The following is an 18,667-nucleotide window of genomic DNA, read 5'->3' as shown; positions in this document are numbered from 1 at the left end:
TCTCCTGGATCCGCCTCGACCTCCGTCTCTGGTGGGGAGATTTGTAGATGGTGACCCTGGACCTCTTCGTCCTGGTCGCCGAAGATGTTCTCCGGATCCGGGGCCGCTTGCTTAGCTTCCAAGCGCACCGCGCGCCGAAGCTTGAGAGTTTTCTTTGAGCGGAACTGCGCACACAATTTGCACTTTCCGTCGTCGTGGTCAGGCGAAAGGCACTTGTTACAGACGGGGTGTAGATCGATGTGTGGGTACTTGGACCCACAGAGCGGGCAGTACTTAAACGGGCTCCGCTCCATGTCCGAAAAGGCTTGCAGTCGTGTCGCGATGAGAAGGCCTCAAAGTTCAGAGAGCGAAGAAAACTCCGCTTATTCCGGCTTCAAGAGACGGAAGACTCGAGACCGTGCGCAGACAATACCGACGCAATAAAATCGAGGCCTTTTGGCCGCTAAAAGTTAGTTTTACTTGGTTCCGACAGTAAGACGTCGAGACCACATCCGAACCCAATGGCGGAAAAAAACAATCTGGGGATGGAGCCGATGCCCATGCGCACTGTAGTCCAGGGGAGGAGCCACCTATCTCAGGATACTTCGAAGACTCTTCCAGGACAACAATGTGCAATCATCCGAGCCCAACACTAGGCGGCGATCTAATGCTAAGATATGAATTTAGCAGCCCACATGCCTCGAACACAGTGAAATTCACCTTGGATCAAGGGAAGAATGCAGTGCTGATTTTGTTGGATCTATGGGTCGCGTTTGACACGGTCTCCCATGGCACCCTGGGAGACCAACTAGCATCATGTGGCATTTTGCATAGGGCCCTGGCCTGGCTGAAATCTTTTCTAGAGAGTAGGAAACAAATAGTAACCCTCGGCCACTACCAATTGACGGAGAAACCACTGCTCTCTGGTGTCCCACAGGGCACGGCTCTGAGCCCAACACTCTTTAATGTATATATGGCCCCTCTGCTTAACTTGATTTCATCTTTTAACATTGAGACTGTCTCCTATGCTGATGATACTCAGCTAATCCTAACGTTAGACAAAGATTTTACTGCAGCAGAGGAAAACTTCCAGCGCTGCCTCTCCGCCGTCATCAACTGGATGCAATCAAACCATCTCAAATGCAATAGCCAAAAAACTGAGATCATGCTGCTCAGCAAATCTAACATCTTTATGCCCAAACAGTGGTGGCCGAATTACACTTCACCTCCACCAAAAACAGTGGATGTTGTGAGGAACTTGGGGATAAGATTCAACACCTCACTGTCCTTCCATCTGCAAGCTCTCTCTGTAGCCGGCACATGTTTTCATATGATAAAGTCCCTTAAAAAGTTCTTCGATCTGCTAACAGGCACAGCTAGAAAGACAGTTGCAGTGGTCCTAATCTTGTCCCGTCTAGATTAATGCAACAGCCTGTACGCCGGAGCCAATAAGGGTGTCCTGATCAAACTACAGATAGTCTAAAACGTAGCAGCCCGCCTGGTACTAAAATTGCCCCAAGGGTCCTCTTCATAAGCAGCGCTTAAGACCCTACAGTGGCTGCACATACATAAAAGGATTCTCTTTAAGATCTTAGTAATCACCTCCAGAACGTTCAGGTCAACAGGACCTAAATACCTCAGGTCCAGAATCGAACCGTATGTGACCCAATGCTTAAGATCATCATCTGAAAACTTTCTATCACCACCAGCTTTCATTTGACGTCCAGAGGGGGCAAATCGATGCCAGTCCTGGGGACTTAAGCATTCAACAGCTTACCCACCCATCTCAGACTCCCCCAGTCAGAAACGAATAGTTTTCTTACCGGTCGGTGTAGTTTTGCAGCTTGAAGATCTTTCTGGATTCACTATGCTGTGCATTATTCCGCGGTCTTGTGGTTGGGTCCGGATTCGTAGTCTTTTCTTTGGTTTTTTGGGGGTTTTTTTTGTAGCCCAGGTGGGCGTCGGCGTCACACCCCCTTGGGTGTATTTCCGGTGACGTCGGCATGCTTCCTGTGGAAGCTCCCACTCTTGGGCGCCATCTTCGGGTTCTTTTTTTCCGTGTTTCTTTCGTTTCCGAAGTAATGGCAATGTTCTATTTAGTCGATATTTTACCGCTTTGTACTTTTAAAAATCCTTTCTTTTTTGTTAACCACATCTTCTCTCTCCAGCCTCATCTTTCTGGCGGAGGTGGGTGGGTTCGCTAGTGAATCCAGAAAGATCTTCAAGTTGCAAAACTACACCGACAGGTAAGAAAACTATTCGTTTTGCAGCGTGAATCTTTCTGGATTCACTATGCTGTGCATAGATTTTGTAGCGGTTTCTCATTTCTGTGGCGGCTGGGTGGAAGATGAGCGTTGGGTGTTGAATATGTGCTGTAGCACCTTCTGTCCAACTTGAGCTTCCTTGTTCATTTGTATATCCACACAGTAGTGCTTCGTGAACGTGTGCACCGAAGCCCATGTTGCCGCCAGGCATATGTCCTCTATGGGTGTGTTAGCCAGGAAGGCTATTGTAGCGCCCTTCTTCCTAGTGGAGTGGGCACGTGTCCCCTCTGCCAGCTCTTGTCCTGCACGCTTGTGGCAGAGTTGAATTGTCTGTGCGATCCATCGTGCAATGGTCTTTTTGGTTACTGCTTTCCCCATGAAGCTGTTTGCGAATGACACAAAGAACTGTTTTGTTTTCCTGTGTCCATTTGTCCTTTCAATGTAGTGCATGACTGCCCTTCTGGCGTCCAGGGTGTGCAGAGCTCGCTCTGCACTAGTTGTTGGTTTTTGGAAAAAACTCGGTATCTGTATAGACTGGTTCATGTGAAATTTGGATACCACCTTCGGCATGAAGTGTGGGTCAGTCCTCATCACAACCCTATCATTGTGTATTTGTATGTAGGGTTCTTGTAGCGTCAGCGCTTGAAGCTCGCTTACTCTGCGTAAGGACGTTATTGCAACCAGGAAGGCTGTTTTCATAGTTAGCATCTTTAGGGAGGCCTTGTGAAGTGGTTCAAAGGGCTCTTTCATGAGTTCCGTTAGGACTGTGTTCAAGTTCCATGCAGGTGGCGGCACCCGCTTGGGTGGTGCGATCCTTTTCGCTCCTTCTAGGAATCTCTTCACCACCTGTGATGTGAAGAAACTCCTGCACGTTTCTCCCCTTGTGTAGGCGACTATCGCTGCCAAGTGAACTCTTAAAGAGGATGAGCTAAAGTTCTTCTCCAGCAAGTGCGTCAGGTACCTTAGCACTGTGGAGTCCCTCTTCATTTTATTGTGAAGTCTTTCTTGTCTGCACCATATTGTGAATCTTTTCCATTTCGCAACGTAGCACTTCCGAGTGCTGGGCCTTCGTGCCTCCCGAAGGACCCTCAGGGTGCTTTCTGGCAGTCTCAAATGTGCGAACTCTATGTCCTCAGGAGCCACGCTACTAGGCTCATGCTCTCTGGCTCTGGATGTAGTACCTCCCCGTTCTGCATGGAGAGTAGGTCTTTCCTCCTGCTGAATCTGTGGGGTGCACCCTGTGTCATCTCCATGATCTGCGAGTACCATGTCTGCCTCGCCCACTGTGGCGCGACCAGTATCAGTGTCATGTTGCTCGCTCTGCACTTGCTCAGCACTCTGTGCATCAGTGGTATCGGGGGAAAGGTGTAAGCAAATGTCCTTGACCAATCTATCCATAGGGCATTCCCCAGTGACCCCTCCTCGGGCTGCCTGGATGCGAAGTTTTGGCATTTTGCATTCTGGCGTGTGGCAAACAGGTCCACCGATGGTGTCCCCCATCTGTCGAACAGGTACCTTGTCTCCTGAGCATTGAGCTCCCACTCGTGGGATGCCGATGTCTGCCTGCTGAGCCAATCGGCTTGTATGTTGTCCTTCCCTGGTAGGTGTATGGCTAGCAGGTCTATCTTGAGAGGGATGGCCCATCTCCATATCTCCTGCGCCAGCGTTGAAAGCGGGACTGACTGTGTGCCCCCCTGCTTGTTGATGTAGAACATCGCAGTGGTGTTGTCTGTTTGTATCAACACCTTGTGTTTATACAGTCTTGTTTGAAAGGCTTTCAGTGCAAGGAAGATTGTCGTCAGTTCTAGGTAATTGATGTGCTTTGCCGCATCTGTTGGCGTCCACAGTCCCCTCACCTTGAGCTCCTCCATGTGAGCGCCCCATCCCTTCAGGGATGCGTCTGTGGTAATGGTCACTGTTGGCGTTGGGGGCGTTAGAGGCTTTCCCTTGTTATGTTCTCCATGGTCCACCATGCCATCTCCTTCTGCACTGCGTGCGTTACAACCACTAGATCCTCCCAACCGCCTGTAGCTTGTGACCATTGCTCCTGTAGCCATTCTTGAATGGGTCTCATGTGGAGTCGTACATTTGGTACCAGGTGGATGCATGATGCCATCATGCCCATGATCTTGCTCGCAGTCCTCACTGTCCGAGCTTGTCCCTTCCGGTAGAGGCGAGTTTCCTTCACCAGCGCCCTCTCCCTCTTCTCGCTGGGGAACACCTTGCCCTGTAAGGTGTTGATCTGTGCTCCCAGGAAGATCTTGACTTGTTCCGGCTCCATTGATGATTTCTTCCAATGGATGGAGAACCCCAGGCTTATGAGCGTGCTCGTCACTGTATGTGCGTGCTGCTTGCATTTCTGGTATGAGTTTGCTTTCACCAGCCAGTCGTCCAGGTAAGGGTATACGTGTATTCCTTGCCTTCGTAGGTGCGCTGCGACTGCTGCGAGGCACTTTGTGAAAACTCTTGGTGCTGATTTTAGCCCGAAGGCCAGTGTCGTGAACTGGTAGTGGCTTTCTCCAATGGTGAACCTGAGCATGTGTTTGTGCTTTCTGTTCATTGGGATGTGCAGGTAGGCGTCCTTGAGGTCTATTGTGACCATGAAGTCCCCGGTCTGCAATTGTGGGAGCACCTCTTGCTGGGAGGTCATTTTGAATTTTTGCGTTCTTATGAATTTGTTCAGGAACCGTAAGTCCAGAATGGGTCTCATTGTCTCGTCTACCTTTGGTACCAGGAAGTACGTTGAGTATATTCCTGTGTTTCTTTCCTTGAAGGGTACCCGTTCTATGGCCTGCTTCCGCAGGAGTTCCTTTGCCTCCACCTGAAGACACTGCAGCTGCTTGCTTGCTAGTGTTTTTCTTTTTGGTTTTCTGCTTGTTGGGCTCCCCTCCAACTCTATGCAGTATCCGAATTGGATAATGTTGAGGATCCATTTGTCTGATGTGATTTCTCTCCACTCTCGGAGGTAAAATCTTAATCTTCCTCCCACTGGTGTCATGTGGTCGAAAATGTCTAGTTTGTCTTGACCCCTCTGTACGTGCTGCCCCCTGGGATCTTTTTTGTGGGCGGGCACACGGAGTTTTTTGAAGTCACTTAGAGGCGGGCTGCTGTCCCCCTCTTCTGTTCTGTCCACGTCCATTTCCTCTCCCACGAAAGGACTGGCCTCTTTGTTGGTACTGCCAGGACTGCTTCTGCTGCCCCTGTTGAGCCTGCGAGTCTGCCTGGTGCGCTTGTTGGAAAGCCTGGTGTGATGTACCTGGCTGGTTTCCACCTCTCCCGCCGGGCCTCCGTGACGGGGTGCCCCTTTTGTTGCCTCTGAACTGCAATGCTCCCATGGATCTTGCTGTTTCGTTATCTTTCTTTAGTTGACTGAGCTTTTCATCAACTGTTGTTCCGAAAAGCGTGTCGCCGTTGAACGGTGTGTTCAGGATGCTGTGTTGCACCTCCGGTTTGAAACCTGAGATCCTGAGCCAGGCGTGTCTCCTTTCCGTGACACCCATCATCATGAGCCTGCTGGCGGTGTCTGCCCCATCTAGGGCCGTCTTAAGGCAAGAATTTGCCGCGTTCTTCCCTTCTTCAACCAGTTTTTCGGCCTTCTGCCTGGCATCCTGGGGCAGGTCCTTCACCAACTGCCCCAGCTCCTCCATGATCTGGTACATGCGCCTGTTTATCAGGGCGTTGGAATTAGCCATGCGCCAGTGGGTCACGGCATTCCGTTCGATCCTTCTGCCCACCAGATCCATCCTCTTGCTCTCCTTATCCAGTGGTGGACCCGAGGTAGTGGGTACGTTAGCCCTCTTCCTTGCTGTGGCCGTGATAATGGAGTCTGCGGAGACCGTGCCCTGAATGTAGGCTGGGTCCTTTGAGGAATGTTTGTACTTTTTCTCTGTTCTGGGAGTTACTGCCTTGCATGTTGCGGGTTCCCTGAATGCTTCCTTCCCCTGGGCCAAGACGCTGTCGAGCATTGGAAGGTACTGGCTCCTTGTTTGTGTTGGGAGCAATGTCTCTAGAAGGAAGTCTGCTTTCTGCTTCTCTTCGTCGAGTTTGAGCTTGAATGCTGCTGCGGCAGATATTATCACCGAGTTGTAGGCCCCGATGTCGTCCGCCTCCTCCGGGCTGTCGGTGTCGACATCTATGTAATCTACCTCCTGTAGGTCAGAGGGTGCCGACTCTGCGTCCGTCCTGCTGACCTCTTCCTCCCCATAGTTGTAACTATCGTAGGGATTCTCTTACCCTTCTTCGTCGTCGACCACCTCGACGTCCTGGTCTTGTTCCTCGGCGACCTCGTCGATCTCGTATTCCTCCTCGACTACCTCCACCACCGGTGGCTTGGTCTTGTGAGGGATCGTGAAGGCTTTCATCTTAGCGTCGAAATCTTTCTTCCGCTGCATGATGTTCTCCATTTCGGCCTCGAGGCGCCTTCTGTTCTTCTCCATCTCGGCCGCGTGTTCCGCGTCGGATGGATCAGCCGTTCTTTTCGGCGCTTGGTTCGGTGTCGAAGTTTTCGACGTCGACGTCGAACCGGGTTTTGGCTCTCTGGTCGTCGTCGTTAGTTTAGGGTCTTTCTCCCTCGGCGTCGAACGATCCTTTTCGGGGACGATTTGACGTTTTCTGCTGATCAGCAGCTCTCGGCGCCGGGGACTCCTTCTCGGAGAATCCGCTGGGCCTGTGAGTAGTCGCGGACGCCGACTTCTTTGGCGTCGGCGCTTTCGGGGTCTTGCCCTCGATTTTGAGAGACTCAGAGTCTCTCGGGTTCTTGGGGGCCGAAGAGTCTCCTACCTTATCAGAAGTCTTCGTGTAATCGGTCTCTACGACCGTGTAGCTGTCGTCTTCGGCGGCAGCATTGTCTTCTTCCTCGGAGGACATCCCCAGTTCGTAGAGGGACGGAGTCGGGGCCTTCCCTTGCAGGGTGGCGTGCGCTACCCTCTGTCTCTCCCTCACACGGAGGGTCTTCGGTGCGAAGGCGGAGCAGGCGTTGCAGTCTCCGCTTTCGTGGTCCACCGGTAGGCAAAGGTTGCAAACCGGCTGCTGGTCCTTCTGCGCGTACTTGTGGTGGCAGTTACGGCAGAACTTGAACGGTGTGTTGTCCATCATCGAGCGTCCAGGGGCTCCCTGGTTGCGTGTTCGTCGACGGTCGTCGAGGATCTTGATGAAAAACGCCTTCTCCTTGCTGATTGTTCGTCGATGAAGTCCCCTGGAGTCTTCAGATGACTTCTCCTTGTGTTTTCTGTCTTTTCCTTTCTTCTTTCTCCAAAAATGTCTGGAGCCCAAACGGGAACGATCCAGACCCGACCGCGGAAAAAAAGAATCTGAAGATGGCGCCCAAGAGTGGGAGCTTCCGCAGGAAGCATGCCGACGTCACCGGAATTACACCCAAGGGGGTGTGACGCCGACGCCCATCTGGGCTACGAAAAAAACCACTAAAAAAACCAAAGAAAAGACTACGAATCCGGACCCAACCACAAGACCGCGGAATTATGCACAGCATAGTGAATCCAGAAAGATTCACGCTGCAAAACTATTTTTAAGAAACTCCTGAAAACATGGATCTTTGTAGCTCCAGACAATCTAGTGTTTTCACTCATCAGATTAATTGTGACCGCTCTGCTGCTCTCAAGTCTCGGTTTTCCTGCACTATCGCCATGATGCTCCCCGGAGTGAAAGCTGCACTCTACAAATGCAACATTCATTCATTCAAAACCCCCAACCACAACATCTGTGTCACCCTTGGGTGAGCATTCTTAGTTGTTCACACAGACATGGTGAGCTCACAAGGCTCAGTCACCAAGCACTGGTTCACTTTTAGTCAGAGTCACGCTTCCTTGTGCAGTTATTATGTGGTAAGAAAATGCTGGTCATCAAGGAGTTTCAAGGATCTTAAGAGGCTTCTGCATCCTGGCTCTCCTTTCCTGACAGCAAGGAGCCCAGGAAAGGAATCCTCATCCAAGCAGGTAAAGGCGCATCACGGAGGGTCTACGCTTCATGTCTTGTTTGTTCCACATATGTCAAATCACTGAAGGTACTGGTCGAGGTACTCAATTTGTACTGATTGGAAAGCTGAATATTGGCAGTAAACGCCCTCCAGTAAAGCAGAAAAAGCTCCTAAAAAGTTTCTCGATAGCATCATTCATGATCAATGGATCATCCTGTCCAAGTGATCGAACAATGCACCCCTAATTTGCAACAATCTAAAGCAATTCAATTTTCCTGTTCACAAAATTAATTCATTGAGCACAGAGAAAAAAAACAAGGATGTAGGTGTTGATCAGAAATAAACATGGAGGGCTTCCAAATAAGAGAAGGAAAGTTATATTAAATGTCACGCAATTCTATAATTAAAATTAATCAGACACATTTTCATAATTAAAATTCAGTTTTCAAAAAAGACCAGCGTTTTCTGATGTTTCTCATTACCTTCCCTCAAACAAATGAAATCTGCACTTGAAATAATAGGCTGAAAAGATTCACACTCAGAATGGTCTCTTACCGGTAGCCCACCCTCCTCGAGAAATGTAGGCATGACTCCTTCAAGTGGGCCTGGTAGGTCTCTGTGCGAAAAATGCCCCCGCATTCTGGACAGACGTTTGGTGGGCGATTTTTGTGCATTCGGGTATGGGCTGTGAAACTACAGCTGTTTGGCATCATCATAGGACACACAGAGCAAACCTGCAGAAAAGCATACAAGTGGGTCACAAGCAAGAACAGTAAAGGGGCCAATTATCTGGAGTGGAGTAGCAGGCGAAAACCCGGAAAAGGACGAAGAGACTGTAGTTAATAAAGAAAATGACAATTAGGAGGGTTAGGGGCAAATATTCGGAAATATATGGATAGGTTTAGTCACATTCACCTAAAAAACTTTTTTTTTTTTTTTAATACCAGGTAAGAGAATGGAGGTAATCACAAGTAAGTACAGGCAGGTTGCAAACCCAAGTTCTAACATGTAGCAAATGTAGGGTTGAGCCACTGTGCACGCACACAAAGCAGCAAACACAGGTGGGCGTACGATAAGTGAATAAAAGCAGGTCACAGGACCACAATAAGCGTGGCTGCAAGGGCACTTGGTGAGAATAGTGATGGATGAGAGCTGCACATCCAGGAGAGGAAAAGGCCCAGATGTGCACATGCAGACAACAGAACTGGGTGAGTGAGGGTGTGTGCATAGGAGAGGAATATCCAAATATGCACCCATACAGAAAGGTTAGAGTGGGGGCAAAAAGTGCACGTGAAAATAAGCATTTAGGTTTGCGAACAGTTAGATTAGATGCAGTGACAGGTGCATATATAGAGAGAAACAGGCTCAGATGTGCACATACTGAGAAGATAAAAATGGGTGAGGTGCACATTCAGAGGACCACGTGGGTTTGGAAAGAGCAAACTAGTTACCTGCAACAATCCTTTTGAGTTTGAAACTCTTCTAGTATCCCAGGCAGTGCACTATTCTGTTGTCTAATGGTTGGGCCTGGGCAACATCTTCAAAAAAACCTTTTTATGCTAAGCTTCGCCAACAGGCACAGCTACTACAATTTTCTAGGATAGGACATCAAACGCACGCCCATAATGTCCCAACAGGCATCTTCAGTTTACTGTTTTTCTCGATGTTTCTTTATACATGAATAATGAGAGATCTTCACTTTTGGTTTTTCCTCTTGTGCCAGACTTTCCTCCGGATCACATAGACTGGAGAACTGTCCCCAAAGTACAAAATAAGCTTAAATTGCAGCTTGAGCCTACTCTACATGCACATGTTGAGAATGTAATCATTTCCCAACATTGGAGGAGGCCTTCTAGAGCTCAGGTCGGAGGCTTAATATGTATGAACACAATTATACCTTGTCAAGAAGTGTAGAGGGCCACATTGCTGCCAAGCAAATTAGATTAATAGAGTCATTTCTAATACATGCCAATGTTGCCCATTTTCTTGTGCAATAAGCCCTTGGTCTCACCTTGTACCGCACCAGCTGAAAAACAACATAGATGGATTAGATGTACAATCCATCTAGCTATAGTTCGTTTGGTAACTGCTTTTCCTGTTAATTTGAAGTATATGTGCCATGAAAAACTGTTGATTTTGCCTAACCTGGCTTACTGTATGTAACAACTTTTCTATCCAGAGGCTGTAACACTCTTTCAGTGGGAGTAGTTGGGCAATGGAAGTAAAATAATTCAATAAAAAAAAAAGAAAAAAAAAAGGGGCCTACTGTTTGATTAACACGAACATCAAATATAACGTTTGGAATTAATATTTCGATTAGTTCTCATTGCCACTCTTTAGGTATTTCTAAGAAAGGCTGTTAAATCATTAAATCTGGAGTCTCACTATACCATCGTAACAAAGAAACAGCACTGACTCAAAAACCTGATCAATTGTCAAATGTATTAAACTTGCTTTATGCACAAACTCAAATGAATTTGGCTGAGACTCACTAACACAATGTTTAGATTCCAACTTGGAGTGGAAATTCTGGTGCGGGTGCATTCTCTCTGTTCCTTCCAAAAAACCCTTTATGCCCAAGTTTACTGACTAACAAATAAAAGAAGTACTGAATTATGAGGCCCTCGTGTTTATTATGCTTGGTAGCTGCTATCTTGACGCCATCTTACAAATGTGCCACTATTGCAACATAGCACTTTCTTGTTGCTGGCCCTCTGGCTTCCTTTATAATGGCCGTAATTCTTTGTGGTAAGTTAACAGTTTAAAGCACTCAGGATTTAGGAGACATGCCGACAGATTAAGGCTCCTAAATAAGATATTCTTCTCCGAAGCATATGGCGAAATCCTGGCAACCTCCATATCATTTGGGAAGTGTTGGACCCGGCCTCATGGCGTGGTCCTACCCCTCCCGAGTGGCGGGCCCCGGACGACATCAGCCCTCCACAGAGCCCGGGCGGCCCCGTCCGCCCGATCCTGCACGCACCAACACTACCCGTCCGGTTACCACCACGGACCACCACACCGGCCTGACTCCATCCAGGGCCCAGCACGTCCTGAGCACGAGGCCCCGCCCGACTCCATCTTTGGACCACCACGTCACGAACACGCGGCCCCGGCCCCGGCCCCAGCGAAGCCCCGACATCGAGGCGCCAAGATCTACCCAGGTGGTCGAGTGGCCACTCGACAGATCCCGGAGGAGGGGAGTTTCGATGGCCATCCAACCGTCCCCGGACGCCTGGTATCAATCGCCCCCGGCATCCCTGGGTGCTGGCTCCACCCCCCTGCTGGGTGTCTGGACACCATCTTCCCGGCCCCTCTGACCCCCAGGCGCGAGGGCCTGGACATCAAAGGACTCCAGTCCTATATCTGGGCCAGCCCCGGAGTAGGACGGCAGTTGTATCCTGGACTGGAAAGCCCTACTGACGCTGTCACGGCCGACACCAGAAGAACTCATTGCCGGTAACCTGAAGAGACCCTGAGAGCCTGCTGGCACTGCCGCGGCCCACCTTTGCCGAACCATCTTGAGAGCCTGCTGGCGCTGCCGCGGCCCACCTTTGCCGAACCATCTTGAGAGCCTGCTGGCGCTGCCGCGGCCCACCTTTGCCGAACTATCGTGAGAGCCTGCTGGCGCTGCCGCGGCCCACCTTTGCCGAACCATCCTGAGAGCCTGCTGGCGCTGCCGCGGCCCACCTTTGCCGAACCATCCTGAGAGCCTGCTGGCGCTGCCACGGCCCACCTTTGCCGAACCATCTTGAGAGCCGGCGGGCGCTGCCGCGGCTCAACCTCTCGGAACCCCCGGCTCGAGGATTGAGAGCTGTGCGCAGGGTATCCCTTCATACCCCCCAACCGAGACTGTCCCGCTACCCTGACCCCCTTTTACGAGACTTTACAGACCCCTCGGTCTACTTGTACATATCGCTGGGAACCAGCAGCCTTTATTTCCTGATAAAGCTTACGAACTCGACCTCTGGTGTGGTGTCCATGTGTAGTGTGTGGTTACTCTGCTGTGCCATCCTAGGAGAGGGTTCTCACCCAGGAGGCCTCTCAGTAACGCTCGGCTACCTCTTGACGGGGAGGCGGACCTAGGGGTGGTCAGTCAGGTATCTTCTGCCCCCCCCCCCCCCCCCCGGACGTCTAACATTGGTGGCAGTCGACGGGATCCGAGCCGACGCAGATCGTACAGAGAGTAATTCGCCCACTACCGAGAAAAACACACCGCGACCATGACTACTCAGGAAACCAGACCGACTGCGGAATTCCAGAAAGAAAAGATGGAAGATTACAGCCACAAGGAATTAAAACAATTCTGCAAGGACCTAGGCATCGCTACCACGGGCCTCAACACCAAAGAGGACTTTAAATCAGCCCTGCAAGCCTGGGCGGACGCCGATAACGCCCCACCCCAGAATGAAGATAACCCGGGCCCGAACGGGCGCCCGGAGACCGACGCGAACCCAGCGGGGGAAAGACCCGCAAACCTGGACACGGGCCTCCCCCACGGAGACGCCCGAGAACGAGAGAGGAACCGGCTCCACGAGTTGGAGCTCGCCCGACTCCGACAAGAAGGAGAGATACAGCTGGCAGAAAGGAAATTAGCCCTCGAGCAACTACGGCTAGAAGGAGACCTAGAAGAAAGGCGAAGACAACGAGACCTCGAAGAAAAGAAACTCATGCTCGAGCATGAGCGCGGCCTCAAAGAACTGGAAATCAAGGCCAAGACAACCGAACCCGGCACCGCCGGGGGTAAGACCTCACCCCCGCCGGTGGACACGAAGGTGCACATACCCAAGGAGGTCGTCAAAGAATACTATAAGAACGACGACATCCAACAGTGGTTCAAAGCCTACGAGGTCGCCATGACCGCCCATCGAGTACCCCTCAAAGACTGGGGCGCCGGCTTATGGGGAAAGTTCATCAACGAGGGGAGAGACGCCCTGCTAGAGCTCCCCGACGCCGAGATGACCTCGTACGAATACATGAAGACCGCCCTCCTCACTCGCTACGGACTCACCCCCGAAATGTACCGGCAGCGATTCCGAGACTGTAAAAAAATCCCCGGTACCACTTGGGTGGAGTATGTGAACTTTTACAGCAGAGCCTTCGAAGGGTGGATCAGAGGCTGTCAGGTCACCACCTACCAGCAGTTGGTCGACCTCATCCTATGGGAGCATCTTTCCAATAATTGCTTCGTCGAACTCCGGCAGCACCTCCTCGACAGCAAATTGACAGAGCCACGAAAACTCGCTGTCGAGGCGGATAGATGGGTGAGCAATCGAGTTCCCCGGAGTCCGATGGGAGACTACGGCCGGGGATCCCCGGGGAACCACCGACCACGAGGCGGCGGAGGAGGCCAGAGCAGGGGCCGAGACACCCCCGCGGGGTCATCCCCTACCTCCCCGTCGCCATCCCCGGGTTGGAGGGGAGGCCCCCCAGCAAGACCCGGGCCCCGCCCGAATGTTACGTGCCACAGATTCCAGCGACAGGGCCATTATGCGAACGACCCTCTCTGCCCGATGAACCAGCGACCCGGCACCACCGGTCCCCCGAGCCGCCAGATCGCGGCCGCCGCCCTGAGTGCAGAGGGAGGCGAAGAAGAGGGCGACGACACCGAGCAGGCCGAGTGGGAGCCCGCAGCCATGATCTTAGCATGCCTGGGTGATCGAGACATGATCCCCCGGGACCCGATCCCAGGTAACACCCAGAAATACCGCCAATGGGTCACCATCAATGGACGCCGGGCCGAAGCCCTCCGGGATACTGGAGCCAGCGTGACGGCGGTCCGCTGCCACTTGGTGACCCCCGAACAAATTCTTCCCAACGTCTTGTGCCCCGTGCGGTCGGCGGACAACTCTGAAAGTTTGTGCCAGATGGCCCGCATCCCCTTCGAGTGGGGAGGGGTGTCGGGCATGCTGAAAGTGACTGTCCGAGACGATGCCCCCGTGGACTGTCTCCTCGGGAACGACCTGGAAAGTTCCCTCTGGGCCGGCGTAGAGCGGAGAGAGCATCTGGGGATGCTAGGCCTTCCCGAGTGGGTTTGTGCGACCACCCGCTCCATGTCCGCCCGGGCCTCCACCCCAACGGAGGAAGCCCCGGTCGAGGAGCCGGAGTGGCCCGCACCTCCACCGCCCGCCGTCCCCGAGGACGCCGACCCTGAACCCAGCCCCCAGGGGCCCAGCCATGAAGAAATCACAGAGCTCGGCCACCTTCCAGAACTAGCTCAGTGGCGCCAAGAAGGTGGCCCCACCCGCGAACAATTCCGACAAGAACAGAGCACCTGTCCCTCCCTCGAGGGAATTCGACGACAAGCCGCCACTCAAGCCGCTGGAGACCCTGCGGGGTCCCACTGGGTCTATTGGGACAACGACCTTCTCTACAGTGAGCAGAAGATTGCCGAACTAGGGGCCAGCCGGGTGCTGGTCGTTCCCCTCCGATTTAGAGACTTCCTCTTGAACTTAGCACATGATGTGCCCCTCGCCGGGCACCTGGGGCAGGACAAAACTTACAGCCGCCTGGTGACTCATTTCTACTGGCCGAAGATGCGCAACGATGTGCACAATCACTGCAGATCCTGCCCGACCTGTCAAGCCAGCGGGAAGAGCAGGGGGGAAGTCAAAGCCCCGCTCCAGCCTTTTCCCGTGGTCACCACCCCCTTCGAGCGAGTGGGGATAGACATCGTGGGGCCCCTGGACCCCCGCACCTCTCAAGGACACCGCTTCATCCTCGTTCTGGTGGACCATGCCACCCGCTATCCGGAAGCCATCCCCCTCCGAACCATCACGGCCCCAGTAGTAGGCCGAGCCTTAATGGGGATCTTCTCCAGAGTCGGCTTCCCCCGAGAAGTCGTGAGTGATCGGGGCACAAACTTTATCTCCAAGTATATGCGATCTCTGTGGCAACAGTGCGGGGTCACATATAAGTTCACCACCCCGTATCACCCCCAAGGGAATGGACTTGTGGAGCGGTTTAACCGAACACTGAAGGGAATGATCAAGGGCCTAGAGGAGCCACTACGACGCAAATGGGATGTTCTGCTGCCTTGCCTCCTGTTTGCATATCGCGAAGTACCCCAGAAGTCCCTGGGGTTCAGCCCCTTCGAACTATTGTATGGGCACCCGGTCCGAGGCCCCCTCAGCCTGGTCAAAGAAGGCTGGGAGACGGCTGTCCGAGGTGCTCCACCAGATGTCTACCAGTACCTCCTGACCCTCCGCAACCAGACTCGGAAGTTCCGGGAACTTGCCGAAGCCAACCTGGAAGCCAGTCAGGAGGAGATGAAACGCTGGTATGACCAGAACGCCTCGTCCATCGAATTCGAACCGGGCCAGCAGGTCTGGGTCATGTCCCCGGTTGAACCTTGTGCCCTCCAGGACAAGTGGACAGGGCCCTTCAAAGTGGTGGAGCGCAAGAGCCCCGTCACCTATCTGGTGGACATGGAGTCCCCCAGGAACCCCCTCCGGGTTCTACACGCTAACCGGCTCAAGCCGCACTTTGCCCGCACCGAACTAAGTCTGCTGTTAGCGACCGATGACGGAACTGAAGACGACTCCGAACCTTTGCCAGATCTCATGAGCACCACTGAGAAGGACGGCTCCATCGAAGGGGTCATGCTCTCCTCCACCCTGACCCCGGAGCAGCACCATGACTGCCGGCAGCTGCTGGGGCAGTTTGCAGATCTGTTTTCCCTCACCCCTGGAGTCACCCGGTGGTGTGTCCACGATGTAGACACCGGAGACAGCCCGCCTGTAAGACACCGAGCATTCCGAGTGCCCGACCGAGTGCGGGCCTGCATCCAGTCCGAGGTGGCCAAGATGATAGCACTGGGGGTAGTCGAACCCTCCGACAGTCCGTGGGCCAGCCCAGTTGTCCTGGTCCCTAAAGCCGCCGCCCCCGGCACGCCCCCGGAGCTCCGGTTCTGTGTTGACTACCGGGGGCTGAATGCCGTCACCCGGACCGACGCCCATCCCATCCCCCGGGCGGATGAACTGATCGATCGCCTGGGGGCTGCGAAGTATCTCAGCACCTTCGATCTCACGGCCGGGTATTGGCAGATCGGCCTCACCCCTGGAGCGCAAGAGCGATCAGCCTTCTCGACCCCTGATGGCCACTACCATTTCAAGGTGATGCCCTTCGGCATGAAAAACGCCCCGGCCACCTTCCAGAGACTCGTGAATAGAGTGCTGGCCGGGCTAGAAGAGTTCAGCGCCGCCTACCTAGACGACATTGCGGTGTACAGTCTCCGCTGGGATGCGCACCTGACCCACCTCCAGGAGGTCCTGACGGCCCTCCGTCGGGCCGGACTGACCATAAAGGCCAGCAAGTGCCAGATAGGACAAGGGTCCGTGACCTATCTGGGCCACCAAGTAGGGAGCGGTCAGGTGGCTCCCCTCCAGCCAAAGATTGACGCTATCCAGGCCTGGGAGCCCCCGGTCACCCAGACCGCCGTCCGAGCCTTCCTGGGGCTCACTGGATACTACCGGCGCTTCATCAAAAACTATGGGAGCATTGTGGGGCCCCTCACAAAACTGACCTCCAAGAGACTACCGCACAGGGTGCACTGGACCGCCGAGTGCCAAGTAGCCTTTGACACCCTAAAGACCGCTATGTGCACCGCCCCTGTGCTCCAAGCCCCCGACTACAGCCGGGAGTTTGTGGTCCAAACCGACGCCTCGGAGCACGGCGTTGGGGCGGTCCTCTCCCAAGTAAACCCTGAAGGGGCCGACCTTCCCGTTGCCTTCATCAGCCGGCGGCTGCTGGCCAGAGAACAGCGATGGAGCACCATCGAGAGGGAAGCCTTCGCCGTCGTGTGGGCTCTAAAGAAGCTCCAGCCCTACCTCTTCGGCACCCACTTCCGGGTCCAGACCGACCACCGGCCTCTACGGTGGTTAATGCAGATGCGGGGAGAAAACCCGAAACTGTTGCGATGGTCAATCTCCCTCCAAGGGATGGACTTCAAGGTGGAGCATCGCCCCGGCAACGACCACGCCAATGCTGACGGCCTGTCCCGATTCTTACGCCTCGGCGAGGAGAATCCCCAAGAAGATGGGTGACTCTCCCCTGCCTTCAGCTGGGGGGGACGCGTGTTGGACCCGGCCTCATGGCGTGGTCCTACCCCTCCCGAGTGGCGGGCCCCGGACGACATCAGCCCTCCACAGAGCCCGGGCGGCCCCGTCCGCCCGATCCTGCACGCACCAACACTACCCGTCCGGTTACCACCACGGACCACCACACCGGCCTGACTCCATCCAGGGCCCAGCACGTCCTGAGCACGAGGCCCCGCCCGACTCCATCTTGGGACCACCACGTGACGAACACGCGGCCCCGGCCCCAGCGAAGCCCCGACATCGAGGCGCCAAGATCTACCCAGGTGGTCGAGTGCCACTCGACAGATCCCGGAGGAGGGGAGTTTCGATGGCCCTCCAACCGTCCCCGGACGCCTGGTATCAATCGCCCCCGGCATCCCTGGGTGCTGGCTCCACCCCCCTGCTGGGTGTCTGGACACCATCTTCCCGGCCCCTCTGACCCCCAGGCGCGAGGGCCCGGACATCAAAGGACTCCAGTCCTATATCTGGGCCAGCCCCGGAGTAGGACGGCAGTTGTATCCTGGACTGGAAAGCCCTACTGACGCTGTCACGGCCGACACCAGAAGAACTCATTGCCGGTAACCTGAAGAGACCCTGAGAGCCTGCTGGCGCTGCCGCGGCCCACCTTTGCCGAACCATCTTGAGAGCCTGCTGGCGCTGCGGCGGCCCACCTTTGCCGAACTATCGTGAGAGCCTGCTGGCGCTGCCGCGGCCCACCTTTGCCGAACCATCTTGAGAGCCTGCTGGCGCTGCCGCGGCCAACCTTTGCCGAACCATCTTGAGAGCCTGCTGGCGCTGCCGCGGCCCACCTTTGCCGAACTATCGTGAGAGCCTGCTGGCGCTGCCGCAGCCCACCTTTGCCGAACCATCTTGAGAGCCTGCTGGCGCTGCCACGGCCCACCTTTGCCGAACCATCCTGAGAGCCTGCTGGCGCTGCCGCGGCCCACCTTTGCCGAACCATCTTGAGAGCCGGCGGGCGCTGCCGCGGCTCAACCTCTCGGAACCCCCGGCTCGAGGATTGAGAGCTGTGCGCAGGGTATCCCTTCATACCCCCCAACCGAGACTGTCCCGCTACCCTGACCCCCTTTTACGAGACTTTACAGACCCCTCAGTCTACTTGTACATATCGCTGGGAACCAGCAGCCTTTATTTCCTGATAAAGCTTACGAACTCGACCTCTGGTGTGGTGTCCATTTGTAGTGTGTGGTTACTCTGCTGTGCGATCCTAGGAGAGGGCCCTCACCCAGGAGGCCTCTCAGTAACGCTCGGCTACCTCTTGACGGGGAGGTGGACCTAGGGGTGGTCAGTCAGGTATCTTCTGCCCCCCCGGGTCGCCTTTCTAACAGGAAGGTATGTTTTTGAGAAGCTAGTACCGTGGTTGTTGAACCCATCGTGGCGCAATACAAATCATCGTC

The 18,667-nt window shown here is 54.0% G+C and overlaps 1 protein-coding gene across 3 annotated transcripts in view; it reads right to left on the bottom strand.

Moving 5' to 3' along the window:
• The window catches only part of ZNF687 (zinc finger protein 687), a 259,083-nt gene that overhangs the window by 94,602 nt on the left and 145,814 nt on the right, over positions 1 to 18,667 (bottom strand). For all 3 annotated transcript variants that reach the window (XM_078670295.1, XM_078670294.1, XM_078670296.1), the window contains exon 3: positions 8,731 to 8,909. In XM_078670295.1, coding sequence (XP_078526421.1) covers positions 8,731 to 8,909 — 179 coding nt within the window. The remainder of the gene's footprint in view (positions 1 to 8,730; positions 8,910 to 18,667) is intronic.

This window comes from Lissotriton helveticus, chromosome 12 (assembly GCF_964261635.1).
Source record: "Lissotriton helveticus chromosome 12, aLisHel1.1, whole genome shotgun sequence".
In the NCBI taxonomy this organism is placed as follows: domain Eukaryota; kingdom Metazoa; phylum Chordata; class Amphibia; order Caudata; family Salamandridae; genus Lissotriton; species Lissotriton helveticus.
Note: the sequence above shows the minus strand (reverse complement) of the source record. Positions and strands in the feature narration are given on the sequence as shown.